We start from the raw sequence: 16,147 nt of genomic DNA on the forward strand, positions 1-16,147 counted from the left end.
GCCTCCACCTGTGCCTCTCGACCGTGACATTGAATTGTAACGCGGGATGATTTGCTGGCGGTGACACCTGCACGTTATCCAGAGGGCCCTGTTTGGTAGTGGGAGGGGGTCGCCGTCTGGCCCCGCGATCACATCGCGGCCCCTCACTTGCCATCCGAGATGGCTCTGAGTAGACAAGCACCTTGAGGCTCCGTCGCCCCGTCTGTCTTATCTGGGCTGCTGTCCCGAGGGGCGAGGGGGGGCCCGTTCCTGACACGGCGACGATTCCAGAATAGTTCCCCACAAAATGTGGAATCTTGGAAAGAACAGGTGGGGGGAAAGGAATAATCCATCTGTGATGGTTTTCTTTCCTTCTGGGCAAAGGTTTTCGGGCTTGGTGAAAATCTGAGTACGGCGATGGGTGAGAGCGTGTTGTGTTACATGAATGCGGTGTGTCACCTGTGTCCCCCAAGGGCTGGGGGCCGGGCTGGAGGCCAAGGGACCCCAGGAGGGAACTCCAGAGCCTGGGAGGTTCAAACCCTGCATCTGGGCAAGTCTGCTCACAAGCCCACGCCTTGTGAGTTCATCTGGGACGTAGGGATGATGAGAGGCCTGACCGTGTCCCTGCTCACGGTGGGGATTAAACAAGTAACAGGTGTCAGGTGCCCAGTGCAGCAGCCGGCCCGTGGAATGCTTCTAAAGGTGGCACTTGTTGCTTCTGTTGGGATTATTCTGACGATTATTCATTACAATCATTGCCATAGACAGAGGTCCCCAGTGCTGTCAGGCAGACACATGTATCTGTGTTCCAGCCTCAGATTCTGCCCCAGGACCCCAACGTTGGGGCCTGACCTCGTCCTCTAAGGATACAGTGACCAGCGTGCCCCAGTCTGCCCAGGACTTTCCTGGCTTTAACACAGAAAATCCCTCCTCCTGGAAACCGCTCAGTCCCCGGCAAACCAGGACAGTTGGTCGCACTATCAAGGAGCCTCCTTGGGAGGTGGAGTGGCTCCAAAGTGACCAGAAGGGTTATGCCAACCCATACCACGCGCCGGCCGGTAGGGCCAATGCCTGGGGCCAAGGAGAGGTCAGGGTGGCTGGCAGGCCCAGCCCGAGGCATGTGGGCTGCTCAACAGAAGGGCATTGTGGCGTCCCGCAGGGAGAGCCGGCCATGCCCAGGCGGCCCGCACCAAGCTGGGGACAGGGGGGGAAGGAGGCTCCTTGGGACAGTGGCTGGATTGTTCCCACCAAGGAATCGATCCGCCCGGCGCTGACCGAAGTCACCAGAAAGAGAGAAACATAAATTGCAGGCCTCGAGGGGGAATACAACCTGCAGATGGGCAAGAAGGTGTCCTGGCACCTGACCCAGCTACCTGACCAGACCCCTTCCCGGCCCAGGCCCAGGCCGAATGCCCAAGTGCCCAGAGTCCTGGGGAAGTTTTGGAGCTTCCTGCGAAGACAGGTCCGCTTCTAGGCCTGAGCCCTCTCCCCTGAGCATCAGTGCAAGTGCAACCTGGGACATACGGGTGGGCCTGAGTGCCTGGAAGAGAACTTTCTCAATTACGCACACCCATCTGGATCTACTTGGTGATCGGGAGGTACTCAGGGTGCACGCCGTCGTTTCCGGGTCGGGCCATGACGAGCTCCTTGGCACATCCGGTGTCTGAGTCTATCTGCCTCATTTCTTGGGCCCACCCAAGGCAAGGTGAGGTGAGGTATTATTTCTTCACCTTCTGTTCATAAGCCGTTCAATGAGAAGGCCCTGAGGTTCGCAGGAAGGTCGGTGCCAGCTCACTGACGGGCTCTTGTAATACTAATGCCAACAGGCCCCAGCTGGGTTACTGATGGTTACCCGGGGTTACTGGGTTTCCCTAAGTTACTGATGCTGCGTCCTTTTATCTTGCAACGACTTTGTGGCGTCAGTGTTATCATCCCCATTTAACAAATGGGTGAACTGAGGCTCACGGAGGTTAAGGTTTTGCTTGTGAAGTTAGAGCAGTATTTGAACCCAGGTCTCTCTGACTCTGGAGGTCATAACCACTAGGGTAACCTGCCCTCAGCGAGATGAATAGGCTAACCAGACCTATACCAGGGTCTAGTTGAGCATATTGTCCTAATGTGAGGAACTGTCCTGAACCCGGGCTTCAGAGATTCCTCCATTTAATTTACAAGGGTTTTTTTTTTTAATGTTTATTGATTTGTGAGAGAGAGACAGAGTGTGAGCAGGGGAGAGTCAGAGAGAGAGAGAGAGAGAGGGAGACACAGAATCAGAAGCAGGCTCCAGGCTCCGAGCTGTCAGCACAGAGCCCGACGCGGGGCTCGAACTCACGAACCCTGAGATCATGACCTGAGCCGAAGTCAGATGCTCAACCAACTGAGCCACCCAGGTGCCCCTTAATTTACACGTTTTAATCAAGCACCCTATTTGTACCAGGACTGTCCCGGTGACATGTTCTAACCCATGGGTGACTGGTCATTAATCATGACCATTGTTATTGACGATGAGTATTAAGCTGAGCCTGATTCTGCCCTTCCAGCTCTGCAGGGCATAAAGAAACTCCTTCTGGAAGCTCTGCATAGGGTCCTACCTCCATGCCTTTGGCAATGCAAGTATCTCCTCTCCTCGCCACACCCCACCTCTGCCACCCTCAAGGGCCTCTCAAAGTCTCCCTTCCTCTGCTCGCATGCCTCCTGCCCTGCCTCCCTTCACCTACCCTCCCTACCCCAGTAACTGCCGGGATCTCTCTCCTGTGGCTCACTTACGACGCTTCCCACGCCCGCGTTACCTTCTCGTTGGCTGAGCACCGTGCGTAGACCGAGAGAGATGCTACATCCCGACCATTTCTATCCTTCCCCAGAGGTCCTTGCCCATGCTGGCGACACAGTTGTAATTCAATACGTGTGCTCTGGCCTGAAAAATCTATAGGGCATGGCGCGGAAGCCATTGGTTCATTCGGTAGATATTTATTCAACATGAACATGTGCCACATTGGCTTTGTGCCCAGCCAGGCCTGTCTCTGCCCCCCAGGTGGCAGTCTCTCAGGGCCGACAACTAACCCCCAAGATCATACTCCCTCAGAGAGTCTGTGATGGGCAAGGAGGGGGGGCTGCAGACGCTCCACACAGAGCCCCTGCCTTGGTCTCTGGGGGATCTGGGCATAATTCCCAGAAGGGACACACATCCGGGCCTGGAAGGAAAGGAACAACCATTCCCAGCGGAGGGAAGAGCCACGAGAAGGTACAGCCGGAGACCACGTGTGGTTCTTCATGCCAACGTGACTTCTGTTCCGCAGACAGGAATCTGGGGTGCAAATGGGCACAGCGACGTTTTGTTTATTAAGGGGGAAGGGAGATTGGGGTTCAGAATTACCCATGAATTTGTGTCCCAGCTTGGCCACTTGCTGGCTGTGTGGCCTCGGAGAAGCCATTTCCCTATCCTGAGACTCGGGTTCCTTATCTGTAACTCAGGGACGTAATGTCCTTCCTCCACGCCGCTACCTGCTCAGCCATCATCTGCTGCCATTTTGTGTATACCATGGCGGGGAGGGCTAGCTCATTTCATAGGCGAGGAAGCCGGAAGCCAGAGAGGTCGTCTGGTTCCATGCCACATGGCGAGCGGGCCACAGTGCTGGGACATCGAGCGGGCCATGGCCCTTGTGGTGGCGTTTTCTGCTTGTGCTTTTCTCCCTAAGTCTAGAGGACTAGTTACTCTCCCATCTCGCCCCCTGCCCCACTGACACTGCCCCCTGGTGGGGGCGGGGACCTGACATCGGCCCTTCTCCCTCCAGACCCTTTCTTCGGCCAGCGTTACATCCACATCCTGGGCCGACGGAAGCTCTACCACGTGGTCAAGTACACGGGCGGCTCTGCAGAGCTGCTGTTCTTTGTGGAAGGCCTGCGTTTTCCCGACGAGGGCTTCCCGGGCCTGGTGTCCATCCACGTCAGCCTGCTGGAGTACATGGCCGAGGTGAGGGCTCCAGGCCTCCAGCATGAAGGGCTGCCTCCGGGGACCAGGTGGAGTCCTTCCAGAGGGTCCGTCTCGGGGCCCCCACTCGTTCCACTGCCCTCCAAGCCTGGACCACCCCAAGCTTGGAGACCTAGATGCCCCCCCCCCCCCCCGCCAGCCACACGTGTCTGCGAGGGTCCTCGGAGCCGTGCGCTGGGGACCCTCCGGCTTGCCGCACCGACTCCCCAGGATTCCCTGTGCGTGACATTTCTGACATCCCCCACGTCTGTCCCCTGGTCTGCCCGCCCCCCTGCAGTAGCGTGGGCCTGGTTCCGAGGCACAGATCCCTCCTGGTTAGCGCAGGGAGCAAACTGGGCCACACACGTGAGGTTTATCGACTACTCGTATGCCCCGCTTTTCTCTCCCCTCACCTGACTGTGGGTTACACCAACTCTGACCCACAGGCTGAACCCCAAATCCCAGCCCCAGGTCACACCCCCACCCTATGGCCACATATGTCACCCATCTTTGTTCTTGGTTTTGGGAAACCAGACGAGAAGGAGGGCACCTGCCCCTCTGGAGGAGAAGCGACCCTCACTTAGATGTATCCTGCTGACAAGGGTCTTAGGCCCAGACTCCCACCTCTCGGGCCCAGCCCGCTTTACTCAGATACAGGGAGGGACCTGGCTCTCGTGCCCACTGTCAGGTCCAGACCACTTCGGGCCAGGACACAATGGGCTCTGTAGAAGATGAGGCTGGGTCTAGCTCAGACTTCTCAGAACAGGCTCCCGAGTCAGACTGCCCGGCTTCGAGCCCTTGAGACACGGGGCGGGTGAATTTGCCCCCGGGCCTTCGTTTCCCCGTCTATGAAACAAACGGCAAAAGTTTCTCCTTCTGGAGCCGTTGCGAGCATCCAAACTTGTAGACCCAGGCAGGAAAGGCCAGCGAGGCCCATAGTCCCGTCCGCTCCCGCCTTCTCTGCCAAGGGCAGGCGCCGTTTCCTGTAGGTGTTCAAAGCCAAGTACACAAAGGAACCCTGGAGTTCGCTTGTTTTCCCTCAGGTTCCAGGCAAGCCTTCTGAACATTTCCTTAAAGAACAACCTGGACATTGCAAAATTCCCCCCAAACATTTGAAACGTTCACCTGTAGAAAAGGGCAAGGTGCCCAGAGCAGAAGCAGAAGGCGGGGGGCTGGCTCGGCCGTCCCGTGGGCCAATTTCAGGAAGTGGACTTCGATGGGGCAAGATCTGATAGTGGTTGTGTATGGCTGTGGCAGCCTGACCGCCTGGGTTCAAATCCAGGCTTTACCCCTTGCTGATCACGTGCCCGTGGGCAGCTGCATAACAAGCCTGTGACTAGAGGTCTGTGACTCAGTTTCCCCACCTGCAAAGCAAGGGGTTATGATAGTATCTACCCCCTGGGGTTGCCGTGGGGCAGAAGGGAGATGGCACATGTGACGCTACCCCAGGGCCCGGCACGCGGTGCGTGTTCAACAAATGTAGGCTGGTTGTCGATTCCACCCGCTCTACGAGGCAGGCCTGAAACGCACCCTGACCAGACTCTGTGATCCCCTCCTTTGTCCCGTGCCCAGGAGATTCCCCTGACACCTATCTTCACGGACACTGTGGTGTTCCGGATTGCTCCGTGGATCATGACCCCCAACATCCTGCCTCCCTTGTCAGTGTTCGTGTGCTGGTAAGCAAGCAAGCGGCTAACGCTGGGGCTTTGGGGGCAGACAGATCCGAGTTCAGATCCTGGCTCTGTCATTTACCGCCCGTGTGACCTTGGGCGACCCGCGGGGCCTCTCTGTGCCTCCGTTTCTCTGAAATGCTGACATCACACAGTCACCGTGGGCATTAAAAGAAGCAGGCAAAGTATTAATCCAAGGTCTTGGTACAGTTTGTGCTTCAAATACGATAGCCATCATTTCTTTTCTCACTCTCGCCCGTGTCATCTGGTTGGGAACCTCCCATGGGTGTTCAGCTCATCTTAGGCAGCATTTTTTTTTTTTTGAGCATCTATTATGTGCTAGGCACCTGCAGCAAAAGGAGAGGCAAGGAAAAGCAGGGCCTGCATGGGTGCCGGTCAAGCCCAATGGGACCCTGAGGCCCCGGGCCCATCCCCTGCCTCTAAGCTAGACACAGCTTTTCTTTGGAAATCTGGGAAGGTGGGGGCAAGAGTCCCCTTTCTCGTTTTATTGGTTTGTGACCTTGGCAAACGCCGCGACTAGAGCAATTCGCTTGGCCTTGGCTCCACCTTTGCAAAGGTCACTATGAACGCATTTGTGGCCTCATCTGCCCAGCACAGCCCGGAGGTGCCAGCTGCTTGTTGCCACCTCGGTTGGACTGGCCCTTGTCCCTCCTCACCCTTCCTCCTGGCCTCCCTCTCTTCCCCAAACTTCTCAGCATGAAGGACAATTACTTGTTCCTGAAAGAGGTGAAGAACCTGGTTGAGAAAACCAACTGTGAACTAAAGGTCTGCTTCCAGTATGTGAATCGAGGCGACCGCTGGATCCAGGTGAGGACGTGGGCCATGGCTACGCAGGGAGAGTTGGCTTCATGTCAGGGCCCTGGCACCCAGCAGCTCCATGTATGCGAATTCTGCTGTCAACTCATACGTGCACATGTGCACAGAGATATAAATGCATAAGGCAATTCACTGCAGCATTGCTCCTTATAGCAGCAAAAGATTATAAAACAACCTAAATGTTTATCCACAGGCGACTGGAATATGGCATGATGGGCTAGCCTTACTGTGGAGTACTATACAGCAGCTAAAAAGAAGCCAACCTATATATACAGAATGCACTTCAAACAAAGATGTTACTTGCAAGAAAATGTACATAGGATGTTAGTGATTATGTTTTAAGAAGCGGGGTTGATATGAGTACAAACGTGCTGGGAGCATGCAGAGACTATTTGAAGAAGGATATGTAAGAAACCACTGCCGTCGTTTGCTAGTGAAAAGAACTGGGGAGGCTGGTTTGTCTGACAGCTCTCCTTGGTGTCCCCACAGGATGAAGTTGAGTTTGGCTACATAGAGGCCCCCCATAAAGGCTTCCCCGTGGTACTAGACTCCCCCCGAGATGGATACCTGAAGGACTTCCCAATGAAGCAGCTTCTGGTGAGATGCTGAGGGCCACCTTGGGGTGAGGGGCAGGGGAAACAATCCTGAGGACTCTTACAGCACAGAAAGGTCAGGAGACCTTGGGCATCCTTGACAAATTAGACTGTGGCCCAGCACCTCCATCTTCTCCCCTGCGGAATGGGTCAGTTGGGATAGTGACCTCCAAGGTCCTTTCCTTGGAGAATTTTCTCATAGGAAAGTGCGACACTACCCCAGGGCCTGACACACCCCAAGTGCTCGATAAATGTTCTATTGTTATCACTTGCACCCACTTGGGAAGGCAGGAGTGAAAAGCACCCTGACGTGACTTTTTTGATCCCCTGGCTAAAAAGTTTTCTCGTAGGAGAGTTATCTCACAGGAAATGGGAGCTATGGGAAAGAGGCGGGGCAAGAACCCTAACTCCTGCCCCTGCCCCACCCCCCACTTGCAGAAAAATAAGTTCCAAAGAGGAAAATTATAGTGAAGCCATTGTCGAAAATCGTGGTTCCAACTTCAAAGCTCATTGAAGCTGTGGTTTTTTAGCTTATGTGTGTTTTTTTGTTGTTGTTTTGTTTTTGTTTCGAGAGAGAGAGCAGGGGAGGGGCAGAGAGAGAGAGGGGGCGGAGAGAGAGAGACAGAGAGAATCTCAAGCAGGCTCCACACCCAATGCAGATCCCAACACAGGGCTCAATCCTACAATCCTGGGATCATGACCTGAGCTGAAATCAACCAACTGAGCCATCCAGGTGCCCCAGTGTATGTGTTTCTTTAAAGCAATCCGACCCCCTGATTCTAGAGGCCATTACCACCCCACTTATGCCCTGAACCACTGGCACAATAAGGGCAGAACCGAAACCTGTCTCCTTTGTCCTCACCTTCCACCCTGAACAGGCAGGGGATGCTTGGATGGAGCAAGAGGCAGAGACGGGGAGAGGTCAGGGGGCTTTCCCAAGGTCACATGCGTGGCAACCTCTCCTGGAGTCCCGAGAGGGCCACAGGGTCACACCTTCCCTAACCTGGGGCCCTCGCCACGGTGAGATGGTAGAGCCTGGCCTCGCACCTTACCCTCCTCAAGCCTCAGTTTGCGCATCTGCAAATGGGGATAGAAACCGTATTGTTGTGAGGACTGAAGGCACATCTGGGGCATCCTGCCGCACCTAATACGATGGTCATCGTTAGCCATCATTATGGCTATCAGTCCACAGTCCTAGACATCGTCCTCGGTGAGGACTGCCCACTTCTTCCCACACTGTGAGGGGTAGAATCAAACTGGCCGCCAGCAACGGTCGCCGCAGGGATGAGAACCGAGGCCTCCCAGCTCCCGCTCCCACACTCTTCCCGGGTCACCACCTGCCTTCTTTGTTCCAGGCTGGCCTGGTTCCAAGGCCCCGGGCTGCATTGTTCCCGGAGGCCTGGGCCAAGCCCGGCTTTGTGCTGCCATAAAACCCAGCTGCTCCAGCTCCCGGCAAATCACACCTTGCCATCTGGGGCTCCCAGGCGAGAAAGCGCTAAGCTGCAGCCATCCACCCCACTGGGCACGGCTGTCCCTTGAGCCCTCGGCTGGGCCGGGGTAAGCCACATCTTCCCACCCCACGGTATTGTTTTCTTTTCAAACAAGAATTTTTGTCAGGCAAGCTTCGTCCCGGCCCCAAGGCAAGTCTCCAAGCAAGGCCCCTACTTTTTCACCAAAAAGTCAGGGCAGGGACCTTAAAATTCAGGAGTCACTAGAGGGCTATATTATGTGTCAACTCCAGTTTGTTGGAGCTCTGTGCTAAGAAGGATTCAGAGGCTGCCTCTGGGCTCAGTGAACAAATACAGTGGGCTGGGAATGGGTGGTATGGTCTATATGTTGCGTGCCCGTCGTTCCCGCATGTATCGGTCAGCTTTTCTCAGTAAGGCTGCAGTAACAAACAACTCCCAAATCTTAATGGCTAACGACTAACGGTCCATGTATTGCTTGAACTCGGCAGTGACTGTTGGCTGGTCACCTGCAGTCCGGCTTCCGCACACCTTCCGCCTTCTAGAGCCCCGGCTGCAGGAGCAGCCCCCAGCCTGGGAAATGCCATTCTCCTAGCACAAGGAGAAGAGAAAGAGTTGGCCGGCACACGCGGTGGATCTCACGGCTTCTGCTCTGCCCTGGCACGCATACTTCTGCTCACGTGCCAGTGGCCAAAGCAAGTCACATGACCAAGTCCAACACTAGGCAGGGAATTCTATTCCTTCCACGGGGAGATACCCACATACCAGCCACGGCTCAGGATGCAAAGTCTTCTCACTGGGAAAAGGGTAGCAAGTTGCTGGGAACAACGGTACAATCTACCACCCTCTCTCTCCGGTGTCTAATCGGATGCCTCTTTTTTATAGCTTGGGAAACCGAGGGTCAGATAAATGAAGCAATGAGCGGGGATTTCAACAGCACAAAATGAGAACTAACTCTGAAGTCACCGATATGTCTCTGTGTCTGAGAAAAAGAGGCACACGCAGAGACCCAGGGCACACACACACTAAAACACACTTGTATACCGTCAGGCATGCCCACCCTTACACCAGCGCGCTCACGAACTCAGCCTCCCCGTGCCCAGCCCCCGCTCTTTGGCGGGAATAAGAAGACCGTGGGCAAGGCTCTAGACGCTAAGTGGCAGATTAAAGGTGGTGTAAGAGTAGTCATCAGATGGTGGCTGAGAGGGGGCTGAGGACCTCGGGCTCCAGGAGACTAATGATGGGTGTGTGCCCCGTGCCCAGGGCCCAGATTTCGGCTACGTGACCCGGGAGCCCCTCTATGAGCCTGTTACCAGCCTCGATTCCTTTGGGAACCTGGAGGTCAGTCCACCAGTGACTGTCAACGGCAAGACATACCCCCTGGGCCGGATCCTCATCGGAAGCAGCTTTCCTCTGTAAGAGAAGCCAGGGCGGGGCTGGGGGGAGCAGGGGTGGAGGAGTCATTCTTTCTCTTTAGGAGTGGCCTGGGCTGCTCACGCGTGGAGTGATGGGCTGGGAGAATGAACCCCTTCCACAACTCTGAAAAGATGCAGACACGCTTGGAAATGAAACCAAGTTGGCCTTTGTATCTTAGCATGACTTAGGATCTAATATAAAACTAAATACAGAGCTCGTCCCCAAATGGGAGGGTGTGTAGTGAGACTATAAACCAGGTAGGGAAGGGACAAAGGAGTCCGTAGAAGGTAATTGACAGAGAATGAGCGGGAGAGTACCAATAAGTCCTTGGGGGCGCCCACGGATAAAAGAGGGCTGCGAAGACGTGGCCCTACCCCAAAGCACCAGTCCTGGCTCCCTGGCCTGTCCGTAACACCATCACTCCCTCCCCGGGTGACCCACTTCCCAGTGAAAAGGCAGATTCTTTCTTGATCAGGACAGTCAGTGGGAAGAGCGATTGGTCTTCATTTCACAATGAAGAATTATTGGTCCTCATTTCACAAAAGGGCTGCCAGGAACCTGCCTATATGGGACCAGCCAGGATTTGGCCACCAAGTCCCTCTGAGCCACACAGGATGCTCTACCTTCTGGGAGGAGGCCACTGGCCAGGAAGTGACCATTGGTCTAGCTTCTTGCCACCCTCCACTCCATAGTCACTCATCCATTCAGCAGGTATTTTCCAAGTAGCAACCAAGTGCCAAGCCCTGTGCCAGTCATGGCGTTCTAAACATGAAGCCCAGCCCCGCCTTCAGGGAGACAGTGGAGATCACAGACACGAAACAGCAGGAGCAGAGGAGGGACATATACAGTGATAGACAGAAGCACAGGGAGCCAGGGGAACCCAAAGATAGGTCCCCCTCGGGGAGTTCAGGGAGGGCTCCTTAGAGACAAATACTTCTTGAGGGCCTCCTCTTCCGGGCACTGTTCTGGGCTGTAGGGATACAACAGTGAGCCAAATAGACAAAGCCCAGCCCTTGGGAAATTTTCAGCTAGGGTAGGAGGAGTACAGAAAATCAGCACAGAAACCGGCAAATAAATGAGATCCTTCTGGAGGCTAATAAGTGCAATGAAGGAGATAGGATAGGGCTACGTGGTGAAGAGTAAAGTTAGCTTCCGTGGGTTTAAGGAAATGACTTGGGAATTGAGGCTTGAAGGAGAAGGGAACAGCCATGGGAAGATCGGAGAGAAAGAGCATTTCAAATAGAAGGAACAGCAAAAGCAAAGCCTTGGGGGATAGCGAGCAGAGCGAGTAGAGCAAGGAGAAAGGGAGGGAACGGAGGTAGCAGACCCGGGCAGCGGCCAGATCAGAGAGGAATTTTGGCCACTGCAAAGGCCTGGAGTCCTAGTCTCAGGGTACTGGGGACATCGAAGCCCTCAGAGAGTCTAACAGGAAGCGCTTCCTGGAGGAGGTGTTGCTTAAACTGATTAAAGATCGAAGATCAGTAGAAGTTAATGTAACAAAGAGGCACGTGGGCTAGGGCAGGTTTTCGAACTGTGCCTGTGCCCTAGCCCCCTCCAGCAGTCCAGGCAGGACCCCTGAGCACAGAAGCTGGCCTCTTTCTACCCCGTGACACCCTCAGGAACTGAAGGGGCTGAAGGCTGGGCTCCGTGCCATCCATTCATACAGGCCACGGCTGCAGCCACGGCCTCCTTCTTTGCCTTTGGGGAGCAGGGGGCCTTCCTGTGCCTGCACCAGGATCTCTCAGCCCTGAGCCTCAGGCTCCTTCCCGTGACTTTGGCTGATGCCGCCCTCGATACAGGCTAGGTCCCAGAGGCTGAACTCCTGCAGGCCCTCTGGTGAGGCAGGCACAGCGGGAAAGCCCCTGAAGAGCTGCCTCGTCCCCACCCCTACCCCAGGTCCGGTGGTCGGAGGATGACCAAGGTGGTGCGGGACTTCCTACAAGCCCAGCAGGTGCAGGCACCCGTGGAGCTCTACTCAGACTGGCTGACCGTGGGCCACGTCGATGAGTTCATGACCTTCGTCCCCATCCCAGGCACAAAGGTGAGCTGGCCGCTGAGGCCTGAGTGAATAGGATAGAGGAGAATTCATGTGCTACCAGCTCTCGTCAGCAGAGGGCAGGATCTAGAGGTAGTGGACCGCAGGGAGGAAGAAGGAAGTAGGCTCAAGTTGGTTTGCACGTTGTCGCTGTGGCAGGGTCAATTTTTAACCCGATATACCAAAATATTAGCATTTCAACGTGCCATCAATCTAAAAATTATTAATGAGAGGTTTTACATTTTTTTATTCATACCAAGTCTTCGGAATCTGGTGTGTACTTTACCCGGAACAGCACGTCTCAATTCAGACTAGCCACACAGTTCAAGTGTCCAATAATCACAGGGCTAGGGGCTACTGTAATGCTCTGGAGAGCTGTGGGGCGTGGGCCTGGGGCTCTTTTGTTTTCTGAAGGGAAAGGAATGGCTGCAGCGGCATACCCTGGGAATGTTATACAAATGGCCCGGCCTCTTGGCGACGTGGAGAAGCTCTTCCATTCTGCCCGAAGCCACTTTGGACTCTGAGCTTGGACTCCATGGCATTGCGGAGAAAACCCTGCCAGGCCGTCTGTGCCACTTGGCACGGGGAAGCTTGAGACAAGAGGCAGACAGGGCTCCGAGTCCCTGGGGGGGGGGGCTCCCTCGTGCTCCTCGGCCACTTCCCTTCTGTGGACACCATCCCTCTGGATGTTCTCTCACAGCAATTCCGGCTGCTCATGGCCAGTACCTCTGCCTGCTACAAGCTCTTCCGAGAGAAGCAGAGGGAGGGCCACGGGGAGGCCATCATGTTCAAAGGTGAGTGCCCACGGGCCCTTGGCGGGGAGTGGGGAGCTGAGCCCCCCGGAGAGACGCCCAGGAGGAGGGGGCAGAGCACTTTGCCCCTGAGCATCCGGCTCCAGTTTCTGGGGGTCCGGACGGCTCCGGGCTGTGAGGTCACCATGGTGGGAACCAGCCCCGGCCTCTTGTGACCTTCGCCGTGGTCAGCTGGACCGTCGAGCCGCCCGCTGCTCCCTATTATCAGCATACACATTTAAAGTGGACGCTTTAGGGGCGCCTGGGTGGCGCAGTCGGTTAAGCGTCCGACTTCAGCCAGGTCACGATCTCGCGGTCCAGGAGTTCGAGCCCCGCGTCAGGCTCTGGGCTGATGGCTCGGAGCCTGGAGCCTGTTTCCGATTCTGTGTCTCCCTCTCTCTCTGCCCCTCCCCCGTTCATACTCTGTCTCTCTCTGTCCCAAAAATAAATAAACGTTGAAAAAAAAAAATTTTAAAGTGGACACTTTAAGTGGCACCAGACCCCAAAAAGAGCTAACTGACCTGTGATCTGGATTTGAGGAGCTTGAAAGGGAGATAGAGAAAAATATACGTAATGCAGTTGGGGGACAGGAAGAAAAGTGGGAACAGCCTGACATGATCTATAGCCAGATGTCGTTACTATCAGTCCCAGAGTGAGAAATTATCTGCTTAATTTAGGCATGCACTTAACTGGGACAGATGCAGAAGGAGACTAGGTGTGCTCTTGAATTAATTATGGAAAGAGGGAAAGCTGATCGGCTGGAGACGGCGAGCCAGGTTACAGAGGGCGTAACAATTTCTTACACGTTTTTCTTAAATTACTTTTTGTCACTTTTCAGGTTGGTATCCCCAGTCTGCCTACTCCCAAAAGTCTGCGTTCCTAAGGCTCATTGATACTTACATACATCACTGCCCTCCGTATCCAAAGGCAGTGTTCTTGATAGTGACTAGGGGCCAGAATAGACCAAAGCCAATTTAAGACCACTGTCCTGTTTTTATTCCCAACCGATGGGGAATTGTTTTTCTTGGATTGGCCAGCATGAGTCTGGATTTCCTGGAGGCTTCTTTATATAGTAAAAACACCCCCAAAGCTACCCATAGGATATAGGAGCCAAGGTCCAAGCGGCACTGTGGAGGCAGCACAGGTGCAGCGTGTGACAGCCCCAATCTCTTTGCCAGTGACAGGCTGCAAGGTTGGGAAGTGCGATGGACCAGCCAACTCTTCCCAGATCAGGCCCAAAAAAAAAAAGAAGAAGAATTAATAGCTTAGGTTCTAGAATCAGACTGCCTGGTCTGCATACAGGGTCTGCCAAAGCTAAAAAACCTTGGACAAGTCATTTAGCTCCTCGGTGCCTCAGTTTCTTCATCTTTCATGCCAACAGCTACCTCCTAGGAATATAGGAAAGATTCCTGAGTTGATCCATGTAAAACAGCTAGAAGAGTGCTCAGCGAGCATTAGGCAGGACTAATCAGACCAAAAGCCGTGCGTCGAAAAGGAGGCAGGTGCAGGCACACACCAGGGCAGGGGCCAAGCGTGAGGCAGCTCTAGAAAACAGCAAGGGCGACCTCTGGGCCTCCTGCTTTCGCCACACCCTGGGCAGCTGCTGGGCCTTAGAAGCAGGCTCCAGTGGGGGGAGACCCAGGTACCAACCTGTACCACTCCACCCTCTGGCCAGAGAGAAAGCAAGCCACCCCTTCCTTGGCCCAAGCAACATGGCCCATCCTGGAGAAGGAAGTGTGTGTGCTGCCCTCCCCTGCCCTGGGGTTACCTGCCTGGGTCCCTGCCTGTCCCCGGCCCCATCTCTTCCCTCCCAGCAGTTAGCCCAATAGCTGGGAGCAGGGAGGGGCTGACAGAGGGGAGCACCCAGGCTGGGAACCTGAGGCTCGACTGTCCCCTGGGACCTCTGACCTCCACAGGCTTGGGCGGAATGAGCAGCAAGCGAATCACTATCAACAAGATTCTGTCCAGCGAGAGTCTCGTGCAAGAGAACCAGTACTTCCAGGTGAGGCCGGAGCAGGGGGCCCTGGGAGGGATGGGGTTGTGCCCAGTGACGCCTCTCACGTCCTCAGGGCTTCCACAGGGAACGACCGAGGGTTCAGGGTCCAAGACGGAGGGAAGGGCCTCGATGAGCCTCCGGTCCAGCCTCCCTGCTTTGCTGCTGTGCTAAAGCTGGGAGCTAAATGGAGGGACAAAGGCAGGCTGTGGCGGCCCGCGGAGGCCAGGAGCAGACAGGAGACCTGGGAAGGAAGGTGCATCGGGCAGTGCTAAAGAGCCAAGGGTTCTGTAAGGCCCATGACATTGGGGGAGGCGCACGCCTTTCAAATATGATGCAAGCCTCAGACTTGCTTTCTGGGAAATGCGTGTGTAAATATATGCCCTGGATTTTAATTTTTTTTTAGGGGATCAGTGCTCCCTGAAGTTTGCTATGAATGCATCCCCCCTTCTGAGTCCCTGTCTCATTTCTACCAAGCGTCATTCTGTGACCTTCTTCTGTCTTGTTCTCTTTATTCCCACCGTTACTGAACCCTGGTGGGAGGGGCACTGGAGAGGTGGCAGGGTGCTAGGTAGGTGCTGGAAGTCTCCCTGGAGTGCTGGGGCCCTAAGTGTGATGCTGCAGACAGGAGCAGGGTCGACGCAGATGGCAGGAGTGTCCCCAGACTTGCCTACCTCCCTTCCCCCCCCCCCCAGCGCTGCCTGGACTGGAACCGTGACATCCTCAAGAAGGAGCTGGGGCTGACAGAGCAGGACATCATCGATCTGCCCGCTCTGTTCAAGATGGATGAGAAACGCCAGGCCAGAGCCTACTTCCCAAATATGGTGAGGCACGCGGGGCCCCAAACCTCGTCAGGGCCAACCAGGGGCAGCCAGAGCCAGAAGGTCCCCTCGGCTAAGTCTGTGGGTCGGGAAGTCCAGGTCCCCGCCCTGGATGAGCTGCTGCGTGGCCTCGCCCATCCACCCCAGGCACCTGTCCTCTCGGGGCCGCGTTCCCTCGTAGCGGTGAGAATGCCCATCCTACAGCTGCCTCACGGGGGTCCCGGAAATCCTTTAACAGATCAGAAAGGGCTTTCCGAGTTAAAAAGACCTTTATGGACAGGAGGGATCCTTGTCGTCATACAGGAGAGTCTTCTATGAGAAGGAGGGAGGTTAGAACACACACACAGATACCTATCGATGCACACGCAAATACTCACGCGCCCATATGTACACATTTGACCACATGCGTGTGCGTGTGCATATTCCCACGCGTGTGTGCAGAGGCAGGTTGCCTGGTTTTTCCACTTCAGCTCTGCCACGTAGGAGGTTGCTTGGCCCCATCGGTGCCTCGGTTTCCTCATCCGTAAAGTGGGGATAATCACCACACTCGCATCGTAGGGTAGCTGGGAAGGTTCAGTGAGC

At 55.2% G+C, this 16,147-nt stretch overlaps 1 protein-coding gene across 2 annotated transcripts in view; it reads left to right on the plus strand.

Moving 5' to 3' along the window:
- PADI2 (peptidyl arginine deiminase 2) overlaps positions 1–16,147 on the plus strand; it is a 43,781-nt gene that overhangs the window by 24,543 nt on the left and 3,091 nt on the right. For both annotated transcript variants that reach the window (XM_047082804.1, XM_047082805.1), the window contains exons 7-15: positions 3,768–3,946; positions 5,516–5,619; positions 6,330–6,441; positions 6,940–7,047; positions 9,773–9,924; positions 11,822–11,966; positions 12,661–12,754; positions 14,668–14,753; positions 15,440–15,568. In XM_047082804.1, the coding sequence (XP_046938760.1) occupies positions 3,768–3,946; positions 5,516–5,619; positions 6,330–6,441; positions 6,940–7,047; positions 9,773–9,924; positions 11,822–11,966; positions 12,661–12,754; positions 14,668–14,753; positions 15,440–15,568 (1,109 nt within the window). The remainder of the gene's footprint in view (positions 1–3,767; positions 3,947–5,515; positions 5,620–6,329; positions 6,442–6,939; positions 7,048–9,772; positions 9,925–11,821; positions 11,967–12,660; positions 12,755–14,667; positions 14,754–15,439; positions 15,569–16,147) is intronic.

Source organism: Lynx rufus, unplaced genomic scaffold (genome assembly GCF_022079265.1).
Source record: "Lynx rufus isolate CCGP_SWC_20201006 ecotype Redwood Valley unplaced genomic scaffold, mLynRuf1.p SCAF_2, whole genome shotgun sequence".
In the NCBI taxonomy this organism is placed as follows: domain Eukaryota; kingdom Metazoa; phylum Chordata; class Mammalia; order Carnivora; family Felidae; genus Lynx; species Lynx rufus.